At 41.1% G+C, this 20,770-nt stretch overlaps 1 protein-coding gene and 1 pseudogene across 1 annotated transcript; one reads left to right on the forward strand and one right to left on the reverse strand.

The window, feature by feature from the left end:
- The window catches only part of LOC139370356 (zinc finger protein 79-like), a 10,011-nt pseudogene extending 5,074 nt beyond the window's left edge, over positions 1 to 4,937 (forward strand).
- A 6,669-nt stretch (positions 4,938 to 11,606) lies between these two features.
- Positions 11,607 to 19,261, reverse strand: LOC139370119 (zinc finger protein 180-like). Its single transcript, XM_071109443.1, has 2 exons — positions 18,925 to 19,261; positions 11,607 to 12,716 (listed from the first exon to the last, which is right to left on the reverse strand). Exons 1-2 carry the CDS (start codon positions 19,259 to 19,261, stop codon positions 11,791 to 11,793), a joined length of 1,263 nt encoding a protein of 420 aa, XP_070965544.1. The 3' UTR covers positions 11,607 to 11,790.
- Positions 19,262 to 20,770: the final 1,509 nt, after the last annotated feature.

The raw sequence follows: 20,770 nt of genomic DNA on the forward strand, positions 1-20,770 counted from the left end.
TTTCAATATGAAAAGTGGATGAATAACAGATTTGGCTCATTCATCTATTCTAGTCCAAATCAGGATGATCCATACTTCTTAAAAAATATTTATATCAATTTACTTACAGGCAACAAATGATCAAATCATTTTGGTAGGAGACTATAACACAGTTTTAAGTACCTCAATGGACCGTAAAGGAAATCACTCATCACCGTGCCCTTACGGAGATCACAAATATTATGGACTCATTTGAAATAGTTGATATTTACGGATTAAAAAACCCTGACCTAGTGAGAGATTCATGGAGGAGACTTAATCAAGCTAGTCGTCTTAACTACTTTCTTGTCTCTTTCTCTCTCGCAGGTTAAAGTATTAATAGGAGACAGAAGCGATCGGATCTTCGTCTAATAAGCCTCCCGTGTGGACGGGGATATTGGACATCCAGTTTACTGGAGGACCATTTATTTTTAACTAAGATTTAAAAAAAACATTTATAAACTGAATATTTCCAGTACAATATAGGTTCAGCAAATCCCTGTATTGTTTGGGATACCTTTTAAATGTACCTTCAGAGGTCATTCAATATTCATCAATAATAAAAAGCAGTTCCTGTCTGAAGAGACAAGACCAACAAGGGAAATCCATGAACTAATAGTACAGGTAGACAGCTATAAAAACTACAGATACATGAACTAATAGTACAGGTAGATGCTATAAAACTACAGAGATACATTAACTAATAGTACAGGTAGATGCTATAAAAACTACAGAGATACAAAATGAGAGGGAAAAGAACTAGAGGAACTTATTCCAGAACTAATGTAAAATATTACAAAAATGAAAGCCAACTGGGTGGAATATGGATGAAAATGCACCAACTTCTTCCTGAATCTTCAACACCGGAACCTAAAATAACCTGCGAAACTCTTTACTAAAAGTCTTAGTCATTTATGATTCTCCAAATTATATTTTAAAAGACGATGCTAAATATTTCAAGCAAATGTTCTCTAATCTGTCTCATCCTCACCCTCTGAATGATGAGGAATCCTTTCAACAAAAAAGAAGAACCGTGCGAAGGCCAAATTACAGAGGAATACCTTTTTGAGGCTATTAAATCCTCTCAGTCTGGAAAAACCACAGGGCTTGATGGCATACCGGTAGATGTACCGGTAGATGTACAGGTAGATGTACAGGTAGATGTACCGGTAGATGTACCGGTAGATGTACCGGTAGATGTACCGGTAGATGTACCGGTAGATGTACAGGTAGATGTACAGGTAGATGTACCGGTAGATGTACCGGTAGATGTACAGGTAGATGTACCGGTAGATGTATATCAAGCCTTTTTTGATTTACTCAAAGCTCCATTGTTAGCTTGTTTTAACTACACCTATAGAAATGGTAGTCTGTCAGGTACTCAACTGGAAGGTCTGATTTCACTATTATTAAAACAAGACCCACATGGCAAATATAAAGATCCAATCTATCTAAAAAAAAAAAACTGAAGTCCCCTTAAACTTCAACGTTGTGATGCAAAAAATACTAGCGAAATGCATAGTACTCAGAATTTAAAAGGTTTGACCAGGTTTTTTACATGGACGATACATTGGAGATAAACTACTAGAAATAATAGAAAACATGAAACATTGAAGAAGCCAGGCCTGGTATTTTTTGCAAATTTTGAAAATGCCTTTGATAAAGTAAGACTGGATTATATTTATAAATGCCAGGATTTTTGGGGGAGGGGATCATTCTCTTATAAAATGGGTAAAAAATAATGTTTCGTAACCCCAGGTGTAAATGAGTAAATAGCTGCTACTTCTCAGAGTTTTGAATTGTCAAGAGGAGGTAAACAAGGGTGTCCGCTGTCACCATATCCATTCGTTATGGCCATCGAATTGCTCGCTATTAAAATCAGATCCAATAACACCATTAGAGGATTAGAAATCCAAGGCTTAATAACAAAGATGTTTTCCGATGACTCAAGTTTTATGTTAAGTCTGCAAGCTAGATCCCTGAAATGTCTCATTGAAGATCTCAATAACTTTTATGGGCTCTCTGGACCTTTTAGGGATAGTGGGCAGCATTTTCACATTGGATTAATTGCGTGCCCATAGTGAACTGCCTCCTACTCTGTCCCAGATTCTAATATATGCATATTATTATTACTATTGGATAGAAAACACTCTGAAGTTTCTAAAACTGTTTGAATTATGTCTGTGAGTATAACATAACTCACAGGGCAAGCAAACTTCCAAACAGGAAGTGGAAATTCTGGGGCTGGTTGATTTTCAACTCATCGCCTATTCAAATAAGATATGGATCTGTTTGCACTTCCTACGCCTTCCACTGGATGTCAACAGTCAGTAGAAGGTGGAATGAAGCCTCTAGTGTAATGTGGGACCGGATGGCAGCTATTTAAGTCCCTGGTCTGGCAGAATGCCAGTCATTATATCGCCTTGTGTTCCATTACTCTGTAGACTAAACGAATGCTCCGGTTGGAACGTTATTGGATATATATGATAATAACATCCTGAAGATTGATTCTCTACTTAGTTTGACCAGTTTATTCGACCTGGAATATAACTTTTTAAAGTTTTTGTCCGAGTTCGCCTGGACCAGCGCCAGCTTTTGGACATGTGAACTAACCGTGCTAGCAAAAGTAGCTAATTGGACACTAGTAATGGACATTATGGAACAAAACAACGATTCATTGTGGAACTCGGATTCCTTGCACTGCATTCTGATGAAAGATCATCAAAGGTAAGGGAATATTTATGATGTAATTTCGTATTTCTGTTGACTCCAACATGGTGGAGAAATATATTTACTTCTGAGCATCGTCTCAGATTATTGAATGGTATGCTTTTTTTCGTAACGTTTAAAAAAAATCTGACACAGCGGTTGCATTAAGAACCAGTGTATCTTTAATTATATGTAAAACATGTATCTTTCGTCAAAGTTTATGATGAGTGTTTCTGTTATATGACGTGTCTCTCTGTAATTACTCCGGATATTTTGGAGGCATTTCTTAACATGGCGCCAATGTAAACCGAGATTTGTAGATATAAATATGCATATTATTGAACAAAACATAAATGTATTGTGTAACATCATGTCATATGAGTGTCATCTGATGAAGATTATCAAAGGTTAGGGATTAATCTTATCTCTAATTCTGCTTTTGTGACTATCTTTGGCTGGGAAAAATGGCTGTGTTTTTTTGGATTTGGTGGTGATCTGACATAAATATTTTTAAAAGTACTCTTCACTGACGAGTCGCGGTTTTGTCTCACCAGGGGTGAGCTTGTTGCCACCAGCCATACTGCTCGTTCTGTGCATGATGTCCTGCAAGACAGGAATGCCACCAGTGTTCTGCCATGGCCAGCAAAGATTCCGGATCTCAATTCTATTGAGCACGTCGAGGACCTGTTTGATCGGAGGATGAGGGCTAAAGCCATTCCCCCCAGAAATGTCCTGGAACTTGCAGGTGCCTTGGTGGAAGAGTGGGGTAACATCTCACAGCAAGAACTGGCAAATCTAGTGCAGTCCATGAGGAGGAGATGCACTGCATTACTTAATGCAGCTGGTGGCCACACCAGATACTGACTGCTACTTTTGATTTTGAACCCCCCTTTGTTCAGGGACACATTATTACATTTGTGTTAGTCACATGTCTGTGAAACTTGTTTAGTTTGTCTGTTGTTGAATCTTGTGTAAATATTTGTATGAACATATGTTCAGTTTGCTGAAAATAAACGCAGTTGACAGTGAGAGGATGTTTCTTTTTTTTGCTGAGTATATTTATAGTTACTATCAGTTTTAGGATCATCTACCCAAAATATTTCTTCTTATTTTTTACTTTACCCAAAATGTCATGACATTAGTCATAGTCAACATTTTGAAAACCTGTGACCGTCTAAATAAGAAATTGGTAGATCGGATTCTGTATCGTACAGCTATGGAAGTTATATATTTAGAACCACCTGTTCGAGTTGGATTCCAGCGACATCTGTGTCTTGGGTGTCCGGGAACTGTTTTATTTTTTGTGTTCTGACTTGTAAAACAGAATGAATAAAATAAGTAATGTAAACATATCAGTAATTACCAGGAAGCGCTACACCAAGATTGTTAAAACTGGCCTCAGATTATTGAGGGATCTAATTAGGATTTACCCTTGTAGTAAGGATATTTTATCATGTGGAGGTTTCATTCAGGTCTCTATTTAAATAAACACTCTGTCTTTGACAGGAGAAAGATCAGACTCCCAGGAACCAGAGCCGTCCAAACCAACAAGACGACACCACTGCTCCCACTGTGGAAAGGGTTTTAAACAGTTACGGGACCTGAAACAACATGAGAGAATACATACAGGAGAAAAGCCGTACCACTGTGCCCAGTGTGGAAAGAATTTTAACCACAAAGGATACCTGAAACAACATGAGAGAATACACACAGGGGAGAAGCCTTACCACTGTTCCCAGTGTGGAAAGAGCTATAACCAGAGAGGATACCTGAAAAAACATGAGAGAATTCATACAGGGAGGAGTTTTAACCAGAAAGGACACCTGATGCAACATGAGAGAATACACCCAGTGGAGAAGCCATACCACTGCTCACAGTGTGCAAAGAGGTTTACAAGGTTAGGGGGCCTGAAAATACATGAGACAATACATACGGGAGAAAAGCCGTACCACTGCTCCCAGTGTGGAAAGGGTTGTAACCACTTAAGTGGCCTGAAAAGACATGAGATAATACACACAGGGGAGAAGCCTTACCACTGCTCCCAGTGTGGAAAAAGTTTTGCCCAGTTATGTAACCTGAAAACACACGAGAGAATACACACAGGGGTGAAGCCTTACCACTGCTCCCAGTGTGACAAGAGTTTTAAGGAGTTAGGTAACCTGAGAAGACATGAGATAAACCACACAGGAGGTAAGGATGTAGACTGTTGAACAGTAGGACATAGGACAGATGTAGGCCTCTGAACACAAGGACGTAGGACAGGAGAATGCCCAATAAATGGTGGGGCAGTAGGATAGTAGTCCTTCTTTCGTTCTTAATGCGTTTGAGCCAATTGGTTGTAATGTGACAAGGTAAGGGTGGTATACAGAAGATAGCCCTATTTGTTAAAAATATTAATTTAATATTAGGGCAAGAACAGCTCAAATAAGCAAAGAGAAACAACAGTCCATCATTACTTTAAGACATGAAGTAAGTCGATCCGTTTCTTCATGTGCAAAACCATCAAGCGCTCTGATGACCGCCACAGGAAAGGAAGACCCAGAGTTACTTCTGCTGCAGAGGATAAGTTCATTAGAGTTACCAGCCTCAGAAATTGCAGCCCAAATAAATGTTTCACAGAGTTCAAGTAAGAGACACATCTAAAAATCAGCTGTTCAGAGGAGACTGTGTGAATCAGGCCTTCATGGTCGAATTGCTGCAAAGAAACCACTGCTAAAGGGTCACCACTAAGAATAAGAGACTTGCTTGGGCCAGGAAACACGAGCAATGGACATTAGACCGGTAGATATCTGTCCTTTGGTCTATTGAGTCCAAATTTGAGATTTTTGGTTCCAACTGCCATGACTTTATGAGATGCAGAGTAGGTTCATCTCCACGTGTGGTTCCCACCGTGAAGCATGGAGGAGGAGGTGTGATGGTGCTTTGCTGTTGACACTGTCAGTGATTTTATTTCAAGTTAATGGCACACTTAACCAGCATGGCTACCACAACATTCTGCAGCGATATCCATCTGTTTTGGGCTTAGTGGGACTATCATTTGTTTTTCAACAGGACAATGACCCAACACACCTCCAGGCTGTGTAAGGGCTGTTTGACCAAGAAGGAGAGTGATGGAGTGCTGCATCAGATGACCTGGCCTCCACAATCACTTTCAGGTGAAGCTGGTTGAGAGAAAGCCAAGAGTGTGCAAAGCTGTCATCAAGTGGCAATTTTGAAGAATCTAAAATGTATTTAGATTTTTTTAACACTTTTTTTTAGTTACTACATGATTTAGCGTGTTATTACATAGTTACGATGCCTTCACTATTATTCTACAATGTAGAAAAGAGTAAAATAAAGAAAAACCCTTAAATGAGTATGCGTGTCCAATCTTTTGACTGGTACTGTACATTAAATCCCCTGGCAAACGCTCCAGTGGACATTCCTGCAGTCAGCATGCCAATTGCCCACTCCCTATGTGACATCTGTGGCGTTGTGTTGTGACAAAACAGCACATTTTGTGGCCTTTTATTGTCCCCAGCACAAGGTGCACCTGTGTAATGATAATGCTGTTTAATCAGCTTCTTGATATGCCACACCTGTCAGGTGGATGGATTATCTTGGCAAAGGATAAATGTTCACTAACAGGGATGTACCACTGCTCCCATTGTGGAAAGAGTTTTAGCCGGTTAGGAAGCCTGAAAGCTTGTGACCGAATACACACAGGGGAGAAGCCTTACCACTGCTCCCATTGTGGAAAGAGTTTGAACATGTTAGGAAGTTTAATGAGATAATACACACAGGGAGAAGTGTCACAGTGCTGACTTTTGCCTTGGGTCTTCTTCTCTTATATATCAATACCTAATAACTCATCTTCTGTTAGTTATTATGCTCGTCAGCTAGTAGTCACTGGGAAACTAGTATTGTTATATGTATTTGACTTTTCCAAAGATATATTATTGTCCACACAATGAAATATTCTTTAGTGCAATCACTTTAACCTATAACCAGGGTCACTTTCTGTTCAGTGAGAGTGTTAAAGGCGTTTGCTCTCCAGATCGTTAATCTGGCCTAGTTGTCAAAGTTTCAAGCTTTTATTAAGTCACTCTGTTTTTTGTCTTTATACACGTTATTACAATTCAATGGTTCTACAGTTTCCTAATACATCAATAATGCTCAATCAATCCTCAATGCGCTATGCAATGCCAAGTAATATTTGCAAAGGTAAAAAGCTTAACACACTTCTTTATGACTCTTTAAACAAAGCAAACACCCATTATTTACCTTGAAGCTCTATTCCCTTGGTCTCTATAAGAGTAGTAATATTTACCTTGAAGCTCTATTCCCCTGGTCCTTCCCCTGGTCTCTATAAGAGTAGTAATATTTACCTTGAAGCTCTATTCCCCTGGTCCTTCCCCTGGTCCTTCCCCTGGTCTCTATAAGAGTAGTAATATTTACCTTGAAGCTCTATTCCCTTGGTCTCTATAAGAGTAGTAATATTTACCTTGAAGCTCTATTCCCTTGGTCTCTATAAGAGTAGTAATATTTACCTTGAAGCTCTATTCCCCTGGTCCTTCCCCTGGTCCTTCCACTGGTCTCTATAAGAGTAGTAATATTTACCTTGAAGCTCTATTCCCCTGGTCCTTCCCCTGGTCCTTCCACTGGTCTCTATAAGAGTAGTAATATTTACCTTGACGCTCTATTCCCTTGGTCTCTATAAGAGTAGTAATATTTACCTTGACGCTCTATTCCCTTGGTCTCTATAAGAGTAGTAATATTGACCTTGAAGCTCTATTCCCCTGGTCCTTCCCCTGGTCTCTATAAGAGTAGTAATATTTGTGCAGCCTCTGCTGTTTATACGACTATAATCTTCTTATGTAGTCTGAATGTCCTATGGTTTTTACTGCCTACTGTTTAGATATTGATTCCTTTTTATCGACTCTTGGCTACTACGAGGCTTTAACTATTTCTGGGCTTTTTCCAATCTTGCCGAACTGCGATTGTTACTGACGCACCAAAGATGGAACGTTGTCGCTATCAAGAGTTCTCCACGCCTCGCGCTGTTGAGGGGTGAAGTCCTCTCGTACACAAACTTGTTCACTTATTATTTTTATAAGGTGTGAGATTCCAGTGTACAACACAATTCTTTAAGATATACCAGTCAATAGTTTAGCTTGCGCCTTGAGATCAAAGTAGTCAATACAAACAGAGTATAGTACAAGTAATTTACCTGGTCTGATGATTCTCTATGATGTCCAACTCATATGGGTAGAGGATCATGCCTTGGCACTGATCTCTCCTCCTTTTATACCTCTTTTAGACACTCAGTTTGGGGGAAGATGTTCGGGAGTAGAATCTATCTCAACACAGTGTGCCATTACATTACGTATTAAGTAGCACTTAGTCCAATGTTAGTTCCTTCAGCACTGATGCCCATAGGTATTCATCTGTTGGGGCGTTGTCTTGGTAGGTCGGTTCATACCACTCCTCCTCAGTCTCCCTGTAGGTTGGTTCATACCACTCCTCCTCAGTCTCCCTGTAGGTTGGTTCATACCACTCCTACCACTCCTCCTCAGTCTCCCTGTAGGTTGGTTCATTGGGTTTACTTGATAGCTACCTACACAAATAGCTAGCTAGAACAAAGTGTTAATAAGATAATAATTTAAAAAGATTAAAAACAATACAAATAAGTCTCCCTGTAGGTTGGTTCATACCACTCCTCCTCAGTCTCCCTGTAGGTTGGTTCATAGCACTCCTCCTCAGTCTCCCTGTAGGTTGGTTCATACCACTCCTCCTCAGTCTCCCTGTAGGTTGGTTCATAGCACTCCTCCTCAGTCTCCCTGTAGGTTGGTTCATACCACTCCTCCTCAGTCTCCCTGTAGGTTGGTTCATACCACTCCTCCTCAGTCTCCCTGTAGGTTGGTTCATAGCACTCCTCCTCAGTCTCCCTGTAGGTTGGTTCATAGCACTCCTCCTCAGTCTCCCTGTAGGTTGGTTCATAGCACTCCTCCTCAGTCTCCCTGTAGGTTGGTTCATACCACTCCTCCTCAGTCTCCCTGTAGGTTGGTTCATACCACTCCTCCTCAGTCTCCCTGTAGGTTGGTTCATACCACTCCTCCTCAGTCTCCCTGTAGGTTGGTTCATACCACTCCTCCTCAGTCTCCCTGTAGGTTGGTTCATACCACTCCTCCTCAGTCTCCCTGTAGGTTGGTTCATACCACTCCTCCTCAGTCTCCCTGTAGGTTGGTTCATACCACTCCTCCTCAGTCTCCCTGTAGGTTGGTTCTTGTTTAATTCCCAGTACTTGTATTTCCCATGCCTTTGGCTCCCTCTACTGGTCACCTGCTGTTGTGGCAATTTCTTATTTTATCCCCCAGTCAACAGATGGCCTTAGAGCCCATAAATGTGGCCCTGGAACTGGACCGGCCACTGAGGGAGGGGTCTGTTCTTTTTTGCCTTTTGCCACACCCTCTCCAAGATCGGACCTTCCCTTGACTCTTTTCCTGCTTTTCCTCGTTGCTGGGCCTAAATATTTTATTGCTAGAGCCTTCCCATCCTGTGCCTGTACCATCCCATACTGGTCCTGTCTGTTTCTCCTCCCTATCTATTAGGTGCCTGCTCTTTACAAACCTCCAGTCTCTGGTAAGCCCTTTAGCTACTATTCTACCTCCTAGCATAAGCTGCGTAAATGTGCTTTCAAAGGGCCAGGCTTCTTCTTCTTCCTCCCGATACCATATGCCTTTATCTCTATGACAGGTCATGTTGCAGAAGCAATGCTTACAAAAAGGACTTGTTATTTTAGTCCCTGAGGCTGACTGCCTAGTCAACTCTCCATAGGTGCCCCTGTCACACTCGGTGCACCGAGGGGTCCATCCTGTGTAATATATTTCATTATTTAGTCCTGTCATCCTTATCCTACCTGAGTCTTTATCCCACTCTATCTCTTGTCCTAAGTACACTATTCTCAGTCTGGCTTCTTCCCTATCAGTTGTCACTTCCCATGTGTTCCCTGTCTTTACTATCAACCTCATTTTAGGCCTCTACCTTCTGTCAGGCAATCTAGGTCTCTCCCTCTCCATGCCAGTCTCCACCTTCTGTCAGGCACTCTAGGTCTCTCCCTCTCCATGCCAGTCTCTACCTTCTGTCAGGCAATCTAGGTCTCTCCCTCTCCATGCCAGTCTCTACCTTCTGTCAGGCAATCTAGGCACGTACTTTCTCAGTCTCTCCCTCTCCATGCCAGTCTCTACCTTCTGTCAGGCAATCTAGGCACGTACTTTCTAAGTCTCCCTCTCCATGAAAGTCTCCCTTGCAATCTTCCTCTAAGCTTCTTTGCACAACCCCCACATATATCTAGGTGGTCAGTTGTTGTCCAGCTTAACATGTGTCCTTCACAACAATTGTGTAGGTCCGGTTTATCGAATATATGCCAATGTTTCACATATTCCCCCATGTACTCCATACTCCACTCTCCTATAATTATCTGAAGGTCACTACTTTGGTCTCCCTCTGATTCTTCTCTCACATCTCTTTCCTAGAATCAGGGGACAATGGGGTTAGCAATTTCTATCTCTTATTGCCCTTCCTTCCCCTCTTCTTGTCCTTTCTGCTGGGTCCTAATATCTTAACCCACTGATCCCCTACATATTTTAACTCCCTCCTTAGATCTCCTGCTGCTTCCTCGCATCTCATCACTGCCCTGGACAGTTGATCCATCTTCTCCCAGTTAGGCGGGTTCCCTACTCCCCTTTCACTCTGTCTGCCTGGTCTTTCCTTCTCTCTCACTTCTGCTTTTTCTACTGCTTGTAGTGCCCATATGGGGCGTGTTAGTATAATTTAATTATGCCAATGTGCTTTCATCTATTTTATGAGAATTTGTAAGATTTCTTGTTTGCATAAAATAGACGCAGACCAGTCTTTAAATAATAGGTAATAGAATTTATTCTCGGAGCGCGCTACCACTTAAACACATGCATCAGTTTATATACAGATCATGACGTCATTTCACTTCCTTAACCGAATCCCCTCCTCTCGACCGGGACAAAGTAAGGTGAAAAGTTCATTCTAACTTACTAACACACTCCCAGATAACTTTTGACCCCTCAACATTATCGATCACCACTGAACTGACAGTTTTAATTAACAGAAACCCTAGGAATGCACTCACTGCCTTATCTAAAAACCCCAGAGCTAAGTTTCAGTTGGGTCAACCATAGGCTAACGACCTTATGTGTTTACACAGTCCACAACCCATTTGTTCCTGCCCAGTTGGAATGGTGTTCATTAACATTTTATTACTCCTTGTCCTGTCACACAATTCCTTCTTATGAACTCCTATTGTTAATCAGATATAATATAACAGAGTATAAGTTTACTTACAGTTCCATTTAAAATGATTTGTTCAGTCATATTAATCATAATTTCCTAACAGGCGCCACTCTTTCTTCCCCGTGGGCCCTGTCCTCCTTGCTCCGGCATCCAACAGTAGTTCTTTCCTAATCCTTTCTGCCATCTCTCCGTCTATTAGCTTGGAGAGGTTACCTCCCCCAAAGGTGGCTGTCCTGGGCCTCTGATCCTTTGTCTTTCTGTCCTGCTGCGTTTCTTGCCTGTGTCTATGGGTGAAGCTTTTTAATTTGGTTACTGCTACTCCTGCACCCTCTCCATGCTCTCGCTTACTGACTTTCTTTCTGACACCTCTTCCTTTGGTACCCTTCCCGCCTTTCTCTGGAGTAGCCTATCCTCCTCAGTAGGTTCCCATTTCTTAACCTCGGGCCTATTTATCCAATCCTAAACCAGGTTCAAATCCTGTATCCAACCCCTAAACCAGGTTCATATCCTGTATCCAACCCTACCCCCTTTCTGAGTAGGCTTTCTCCAATCTGATTTCATATGGCAATAAGGACATAAACAAAACCACAAAAGCACCAACTTTCAGTCCAAAATTAGACAAATGTGGGAGCAGTGTGTTAACTCATGAACTGTAAGTTTGTGTGAAATCTCTCTCTCCACAGTGGGAGCAGCATTGGTAAGGTTTCTCTCCCGTGTGGATTCTTTCATGTCATTTCAGTTGCCTTAACCAGGTAAATGTCATTCAACAGTGGGAGCAGTTCCAAAAGGCTTCTCCCTAGTGTGTATTTTCTCCCGCTGCTTCAGTTTCCCTAACTTCTTAAACCTCCTTTCACAATGAGAACCCTGGAAACGCTTCATTACAGAGTGTGTTAGCTCATGTTTTTTCCAGTTACTTGAGTCAGTGAAATTCTTTCCACACTGGGAGCAATGGTAAGGCTTTTCTCCTGTGTGTGTCCTCTTATGCGTTGCCAGGGCCCTTGATAGGATAAAACTCTTACCACAGTGGGAGCAGTGATAAGGCTTTTCCCCTGTGTGTATTCTCTTATGTACTTTCAGGTTATATAACCGGTTAAAAGTTTTTCCACATTGAGCGCATTTGTGAGGCTTGTCTCCTGTGTGCATTCTCTCATGTGCTTTCAGGTTCCATAACTGGGTAAAACTCTTTCCACACTGGGAGCAGTGGTGATAAGGCTTCTCTCCAGTGTGTGTTCTCTCATGCGCTTTCAGTTGCCTTGACCAGCCAAAACTCTCTTCACAATGGAAACATTGGTATGGCTTTTTTCCAGTGTGTACTCTTTCATGATCTTTCAGGTTACTTAACCGCTTAAAAGTATTGCCACATTGAGAGCATTTGTGAGGCTTGTCTCCTGTGTGTATTTTCTCGTGTGATTTCAGGGAACTTAACTGTGAACATCTCTTTCCACACTGGGAGCATTGGTAAGGCTTCTCTCCTGTGTGTATTCTATTATGCAATTTTAGGGTCCCTAACTGGGTAAACTGCTTTCCACACTGGGAGCATTGGTAGGGCTTCTCTCCTGTGTGTATTCTATTATGTATTTTCAAGCTCCCTAACTTGGTAAAACTCTTTTCACACTGGGAGCACTGGTGTCGTCTTGCTGGTTTGGACGTCTCTGGCTCTGGCTCCTCTGAGTCTTGTCTCTCTCCTGCCAAAGACAAAGACAAAGTATTTCATGTAACAGATATTGGTATCTTATTCACAAGAAACGAATGAAAACAGATGGGAAATGGAGAAGGACAAGAAGCGGAACTTGTCCAATAAGAAACGCTTGTATTTGTTTTCCGATGCAAAACATTTTGCTACGTTTTTCACTAATGAATAAGACCTTGAATGAAACCTCCACATGATAAAACTGTCTTCCTATTTAAAAGGGGTTTTAATCCAAATCAGATCCCTCAACCTGAGGTCAAGTTATTCACTATGACAAAGTCAAAAGCTGTACAACAGCTGGAAACCAAGTCTGGTCTAGAAAAGTCTGAAAAATCTACTATAATATGATACATTTGATCCATTGTTACGTTTTGTTGGTGACAAATTATTGGTTCAAGAGTATGGATGACAGGAAGTTAGTTGGTGCAGTGTTGCTAGATTTCAGTGCTGCTTTATTTACTAAATAAATTGTGTAGGTTGTTTTTTTGTTGGTAATACACGCTACTGGCTGGGGGACTTGTTGACCCGGGATCATTGATAGCCAGCAACCCCTGGTAACCCCAATCATGACCATTAGGACTGTTCAGATGGGGGAACGTTCCAATTCTCAATTGGTAGAGGACACTTTCATTCAACATGTGCCGTCCCCGGACTGCAGGGAACATCTAAAATGTTGTCAGTCACCTTTTGCACTCTCATGATAAACAAAATATGTAGTGAACTCAACTCTTGACGAAATAATGTTCTCTAATGCAGTAATGTTTTTCTAGAGGCAGATGATCACCATATAGCTTGGAGGTTAAGACTTGGAGGAGACTTGTCTTAACAGGATGAAAGTCAGCCCGCTACATCTGCAGCAGACAGGAAGGAAGATTGACCTCTGACCCAGGTTAGTGACACAAAGAGTCTGAGCATGCGTGAGAAACTGAGCCATGGAATTTCATGAGCACAAAGTACTGTATTTAAAAAGAAGAGCATGATATAAAGATGTGAATCCTTCATGTTGAGTTGAAGAAGGAGGACAGAAACCTGCAGCAGCTGGTGTACCAATAGTAGGGTTTTACTAGTAGGGTAGGTTTTAGTAGGGTGTTTTACTAGTAGGGTAGGTTTTACTAGTAGGGTAGGTTTTACTAGTAGGGTAGGTTTTAGTAGGGTGTTTTACTAGTAGGGTAGGTTTTACTAGTAGGGTAGGTTTTACTAGGGTTTTACTAGGGTTTTACTAGTAGGGTAGGTTCTACTAGGGTTTTACTAGTAGGGTAGGTTTTACTAGGGTCTGCTAGTAGGGTAGGTTTTACTAGGGTCTGCTAGTAGGGTATGTTTTACTAGTAGGGTATGTTTTACTAGTAGGGTATGTTTTACTAGTAGGGTATGTTTTACTAGTAGGGTAGGTTTTACTAGTAGGGTAGGTTTTACTAGTAGGGTATGTTTTACAAGTAGGGTATGTTTTACTAGGGTCTGCTAGTGGGGTAGATTCTACTAGGGTTTTACTAGTAGGGTATGTTCTACTAGGGTCTGCTAGTAGGGTAGATTCTACTAGGGTTTTACTAGTAGGGTAGGTTTTACTAGGGTCTGCTAGTAGGGTAGATTCTACTAGGGTTTTACTAGTAGGGTAGGTTTTACTAGGGTCTGCTAGTAGGGTAGGTTTTACTAGGGTTTTACTAGTAGGGTAGGTTTTACTAGTAGGGTAGGTTCTACTAGGGTCTGGTAGTAGGGTAGGTTTTACTAGGGTTTTACTAGTAGGGTAGGTTTTACTAGGGTTTTACTAGTAGGGTAGGTTTTACTAGGGTTTTACTAGTAGGGTAGGTTTTACTAGGGTCTGCTAGTAAGGTAGATTTTACTAGGGTTTTACTAGTAGGGTAGGTTCTACTAGGGTCTGCTAGTAGGGTAGGTTCTACTAGGGTTTTACTAGTAGGGTAGGTTTTACTAGGGTCTGCTAGTAGGGTAGATTCTACTAGGGTTTTACTAGTAGGGTAGGTTTTACTAGGGTCTGCTAGTAGGGTAGGTTTTACTAGGGTTTTACTAGTAGGGTAGGTTCTACTAGGGTCTGCTAGTAGGGTAGATTCTACTAGGGTTTTACTAGTAGGGTAGGTTTTACTAGGGTCTGCTAGTAGGGTAGATTCTACTAGGGTTTTACTAGTAGGGTAGGTTTTACTAGGGTCTGCTAGTAGGGTAGATTCTACTAGGGTTTTACTAGTAGGGTAGGTTTTACTAGGGTCTGCTAGTAGGGTAGATTCTACTAGGGTTTTACTAGTAGGGTAGGTTCTACTAGGGTCTGCTAGTAGGGTAGATTCTACTAGGGTTTTACTAGTAGGGTAGGTTTTACTAGGGTCTGCTAGTAGGGTAGATTCTACTAGGGTTTTACTAGTAGGGTAGGTTTTACTAGTAGGGTAGGTTTTACTAGGGTCTGCTAGTAGGGTAGATTCTACTAGGGTTTTACTAGTAGGGTAGGTTCTACTAGGGTCTGCTAGTAGGGTAGATTCTACTAGGGTTTTACTAGTAGGGTAGGTTTTACTAGTAGGGTAGGTTTTACTAGGGTCTGCTAGTAGGGTAGATTCTACTAGGGTTTTACTAGTAGGGTAGGTTTTACTAGGGTCTGCTAGTAGGGTAGATTCTACTAGGGTTTTACTAGTAGGGTAGGTTTTACTAGGGTCTGCTAGTAGGGTAGATTCTACTAGGGTTTTACTAGTAGGGGAGGTTTTACTAGGGTCTGCTAGTAGGGTAGATTCTACTAGGGTTTTACTAGTAGGGTAGGTTTTACTAGGGTCTGCTAGTAGGGTAGGTTTTACTAGGGTTTTACTAGTAGGGTAGGTTTTACTAGGGTTTTACTAGTAGGGTAGGTTTTACTAGGGTCTGCTAGTAGGGTAGATTCTACTAGGGTTTTACTAGTAGGGTAGGTTTTACTAGGGTCTGCTAGTAGGGTAGATTCTACTAGGGTTTTACTAGTGGGGTAGGTTTTACTAGGGTCTGCTAGTAGGGTAGATTCTACTAGGGTTTTACTAGTAGGGTAGGTTTTACTAGGGTCTGCTAGTAGGGTAGATTCTACTAGGGTTTTACTAGTAGGGTAGGTTTTACTAGGGTCTGCTAGTAGGGTAGATTCTACTAGGGTTTTACTAGTAGGGTAGGTTTTACTAGGGTCTGCTAGTAGGGTAGATTCTACTAGGGTTTTACTAGTAGGGTAGGTTTTACTAGGGTCTGCTAGTAGGGTAGATTCTACTAGGGTTTTACTAGTAGGGTAGGTTTTACTAGGGTCTGCTAGTAGGGTAGATTCTACTAGGGTTTTACTAGTAGGGTAGGTTTTACTAGGGTTTTACTAGTAGGGTAGGTTTTACTAGGGTCTGCTAGTAGGGTAGATTCTACTAGGGTTTTACTAGTAGGGTAGGTTTTACTAGGGTCTGCTAGTAGGGTAGATTCTACTAGGGTTTTACTAGTAGGGTAGGTTTTACTAGGGTTTTACTAGTAGGGTAGGTTTTACTAGGGTCTGCTAGTAGGGTAGATTCTACTAGGGTTTTACTAGTAGGGTAGGTTTTACTAGGGTCTGCTAGTAGGGTAGATTCTACTAGGGTTTTACTAGTAGGGTAGGTTTTACTAGGGTCTGCTAGTAGGGTAGATTCTACTAGGGTTTTACTAGTAGGGTAGGTTTTACTAGGGTCTGCTAGTAGGGTAGATTCTACTAGGGTTTTACTAGTAGGGTAGGTTTTACTAGGGTCTGCTAGTAGGGTAGATTCTACTAGGGTTTTACTAGTAGGGTAGGTTTTACTAGGGTCTGCTAGTAGGGTAGATTCTACTAGGGTTTTACTAGTAGGGTAGGTTTTACTAGGGTCTGCTAGTAGGGTAGATTCTACTAGGGTTTTACTAGTAGGGTAGGTTTTACTAGGGTCTGCTAGTAGGGTAGATTCTACTAGGGTTTTACTAGTAGGGTAGGTTTTACTAGGGTTTTACTAGTAGGGTAGGTTCTACTAGGGTTTTGCTAGTAGGGTAGATTCTACTAGGGTTTTACTAGTAGGGTAGGTTTTAGTAGGGTAGGTTTCACTAGTAGGGTAGGTTTGAGTAGGGTTTTACTAGTGGGGTAGGTTTTAGTAGGGTTTTACTAGTAGGGTAGGTTTCACTAGGGTTTTACTAGTGGGGTAGGTTTTAGTAGGGTTTTACTAGTAGGGTAGGTTTTAGTAGGGTTTTACTAGTAGGGTAGGTTTTAGTAGGGTTTTACTAGTGGGGTAGGTTTTAGTAGGGTTTTACTGGTAGGGTAGGTTTTAGTAGGGTTTTACTAGTAGGGTAGGTTTTACTAGGGTTTTACTAGTAGGGTAGGTTTTACTAGGGTTTTACTAGTAGGGTAGGTTTTACTAGGGTTTTACTAGTAGGGTAGGTTTTACTAGGGTTTTACTAGTAGGGTAGGTTTTAGTAGGGTTTTACTAGTAGGGTAGGTTCTACTAGGGTCTGCTAGTAGGGTAGGTTTTAGTAGGGTTTTACTAGGTTTTACTAGTAGGGTGGGTTTTAGTAGTAGGGTAGGTTTTACTAGCAGGGTAGGTTTTACTAGCAGGGTAGGTTTTAGTAGGATTTTACTAGCAGGGTAGGTTTTAGTAGGATTTTACTAGCAGGGTAGGTTTTCGTAGGGTTTTACTAGCAGGGTAGGCTTTACTAGGGCTGATCTTCGCACAATTTGAGGAGTTGCCACATAAGAATGGTATCGTGAGAGAGGTTAAAGTTCTCCTCTATTAAGGTCATGTCTCAATGTGTTTCAGTGTCCAAATGACCGTTTCTATTAGACCAAACCTCAAATAGCGAGTTGAAACTGCTTGTCGTCAGATAGGAAGAAGTGATCTTTAGTCTGTTGTTGTGAGTAACAGGGGGAGAGGCTTGGTGACAGGGGGGGGGGGGGGGCTTGGTGACAGGGGGGGGGGGGCTTGGTGACAGGGGAGGGGCTTGGTGACAGGGGGAGGGGCTTGGTGGCTGTACGGTGGGAAGGTGCACAGTGAACACAGAAGAAGCGAGTGTGAATACTTATGTAATTGAGATATTTCTGTAATTAATTTTCAATAAACTGGCAACAATTTCTAAAAACATGCGTTCACTTTGTCATTATGGGGTATTGTGATGTCATTATGGGTATTGTGATGTCATTATGGGGTAGTGAACAGTGTGTGTAGATGGTTGAGAAAAGACAAATGTATTAAATTTTGAATTCAGGCTGTGACAACAAAATGTGGAATAAGTGGTATGAATAAGTACTGAAGGCACTGTAAATTGAGGGGCTTTCATTTGTAGAAAATAAATAGACAGATTGTTGATAAACACCTTAAATCATCTTTCTATTAAAACAACAGTTTTCATTTCAGTATATTTTCTAAGAGAATCCAATTGCTTATGGATGTTAATGATATCGGAACGCTGAAAAATGATACTGAAAAGAGAGAAACCAATCATAGACCATGTAAAACCTTGATGAAAGTTAGCTTTAGAGAGAAAGTTTCAAGATGATCCGAACATTACATTGCCTGTCCCAGTCAACCCCCTATCTTTACAAGACTCCAGAACAGGCAAACTAAACTCAAGACACTTCAATTTGGCCTGTATGGCTTCATTAACATCTTCTTAACTAATACTGGAGGAAAGCTGTTATTGGGGGAAAAAAGAAGCTTTCTAAAAGCCATGAAATATGATTGACTGAACGCCTCTTTATAGACTTGGCCTCCTACTCTGTAATAGTCCAAATTAATGCAATTTCCTACTTAAAACGTCTCAAATGAAGCCCAGAACATATCGTCCTTAAAGGATAATTATGAACATTGTTTCATTTGGAAATGACTCACTTTATTTGTGCATTGCTCAGGTTGAGCTTTCCACAGAATTAACCACAGACTTGTGCTAATATGTTCAGTCTGCCAAAAAAGCTTGTCCATTTCATGTAACATCCATAAAGCTTCCATTTGTTTTTATTTCTCCAACATGCCAAAATGTAGATTCCAGATTTCTTGGGTATACACTCTGCCCAAGGGGTACTACAGACCATTTATATTTTGTCTATCTATTCTGTGAGACATAAATAAAGTTTTGATTTGCGTACAAAATGTAATGTCCATAGAACTGGAATCACCCATAACTTCAGTAGAAATACCCTTTAAAATCACATTAGTTCGACAGAAAGAGATATTCAGAGACATGGATTCAACAACAACATAGTTTGTGCCCCAGTTTAAGACAGTACTCACTGGTGTTAATCAGATCTCCATTATTCTCTTCTTCCTCTTCTTCTTCCTCCTCCTCCAATGTGACAGTAATCTCCCCCTCCTCCTTCACTCCAAAAACTTGTTCCGTTTCTTTTACTAATACAGTCATATTCTCCTCCTCAACAAAAACGACATTCTCTTGTTTATCTTCCTCCTCTTTCACTCCGAAAGCTTCTTCTTTCACTGTAACAGCTTCGCCCTCTACTTCCTTTTTAACTGTAACAGCCTCCTCTTCCTTCTCCTCTTTCACAATAACTTCTTTCTCCGTCCAGCAGACCTCCTCTTCTTTAGCAGGAGGGGAGTAGCTTAATGAACTCATGGTCGGGGATGTTAACTAGCTAGTTAGCTTTAGCGACTAGCCTAGTGCTCGGCTAATTTAACCAGTCAGCTAGCTGACTAACAACGTAAATATTAAATGGAGTAACTAGTAAAGACGCAGACACTATGTTAAAAACACTGAAGTTAATACAATACCCAATGATCTACAGAGCTTCAATGTTTCGGTTTTATGTTAGCAAGCAAGCTACCGAGGTGGTTGAATCAGCCGTTTTGTTGTTGAGGAAGCTGTTCCGTCCACTAGTTAATACGTCACGCAAGAAGCGCCACCTGAAAGACGCATATCGCCATTTGCTGACTGGAGTGGATAACACAGTTTAGGAAAATATTCCCAAGGTTGTGTTTGTTCTGGCATGCAATATCATAACAAGTCAATTCAAAACCTGTTGTTTATTGTATTTAGACGATTGTAATACTCAAATGCTAGTTGTACTGTTCAGCATGTTGCTGCCATTTGTACAATGTTCTGTTGAAAAAAAACCTGTGAAAAACAACATTCCTTCCCTCGCTCCCTCTCAAATATATATATGTTTTTTACAGTTATATATATATAAATAAGAGGGAGCGAGAGAAGGAATGTTTTTTTTTTTTTACTTTACAGTTTATATATGTGTGTGTGTGTGTGGCCGTAACTAAGAATATTTGACTGTAGATATGCAAAAAACGCATATCTAAGTTTCCTAATGTCCCATCCCCTTCCGAAATGTGAAATATGCTAACGCCTGCAACGTCGTGAATTGAACAAATCGCCGGAAGTAATCGTTATCTCACGCAATTTGTAAATTGCAGTGCATGGAGAATTGTGTTATTTCGATCGAAAAAAAAGAAATTCGATGTTTTTCCACTTGCTCAACTTTATTCATGGTTCCCTCGCACAAAAGGTGGTGGAATTATGAGAGAATGAAGCCAAGGTCAGAATACACTTATCTGTAGACGCACCCTTGCCACGACTCTGCGATCTCCACTCCAAACAAACAGTTCAACGTCAGAATGTGTGAGGAAACTGCGTGAAAAGGGAATGACGTTTCATTTTCGTGTGTGTTTCTCAGGTCTGAATTCCCTCCATTATTAATAAATACTCATTGTTTAAAAAAAAAGTTATTTTTAACATCTAGATGTGACCATATTCCTGTCACAGGCAGGCTGTTGCCTGGACCGTATCAATGAAAGGAGTCGCTGGACCACGTTGTATAATGGATCATTATAACAAACATGGTACGGTAGCGGTGGCAATGAGAAGGCCTCCTGGTGACGTCTTCCCTCATGGTCTCCCAGGTCCTGGGAGGGGCCAGACATTTTTGAAGCGTTTAATCTGAATCAGAATGAACCAGATTCTGTATTTTGTAACATTGATTTTTCAGAAAATAAACTGACACGATCTGATACCACAATATCAAGATCACAGAATCCATATTTTCCAAAACTTTGAACAGGCCTCCACTTCGATATCTACTGTACAGGTTGTGGTACTAATTCTACATGGAGATTATTT

This window comes from Oncorhynchus clarkii, chromosome 17, assembly GCF_045791955.1.
Source record: "Oncorhynchus clarkii lewisi isolate Uvic-CL-2024 chromosome 17, UVic_Ocla_1.0, whole genome shotgun sequence".
Classification (NCBI taxonomy): domain Eukaryota; kingdom Metazoa; phylum Chordata; class Actinopteri; order Salmoniformes; family Salmonidae; genus Oncorhynchus; species Oncorhynchus clarkii.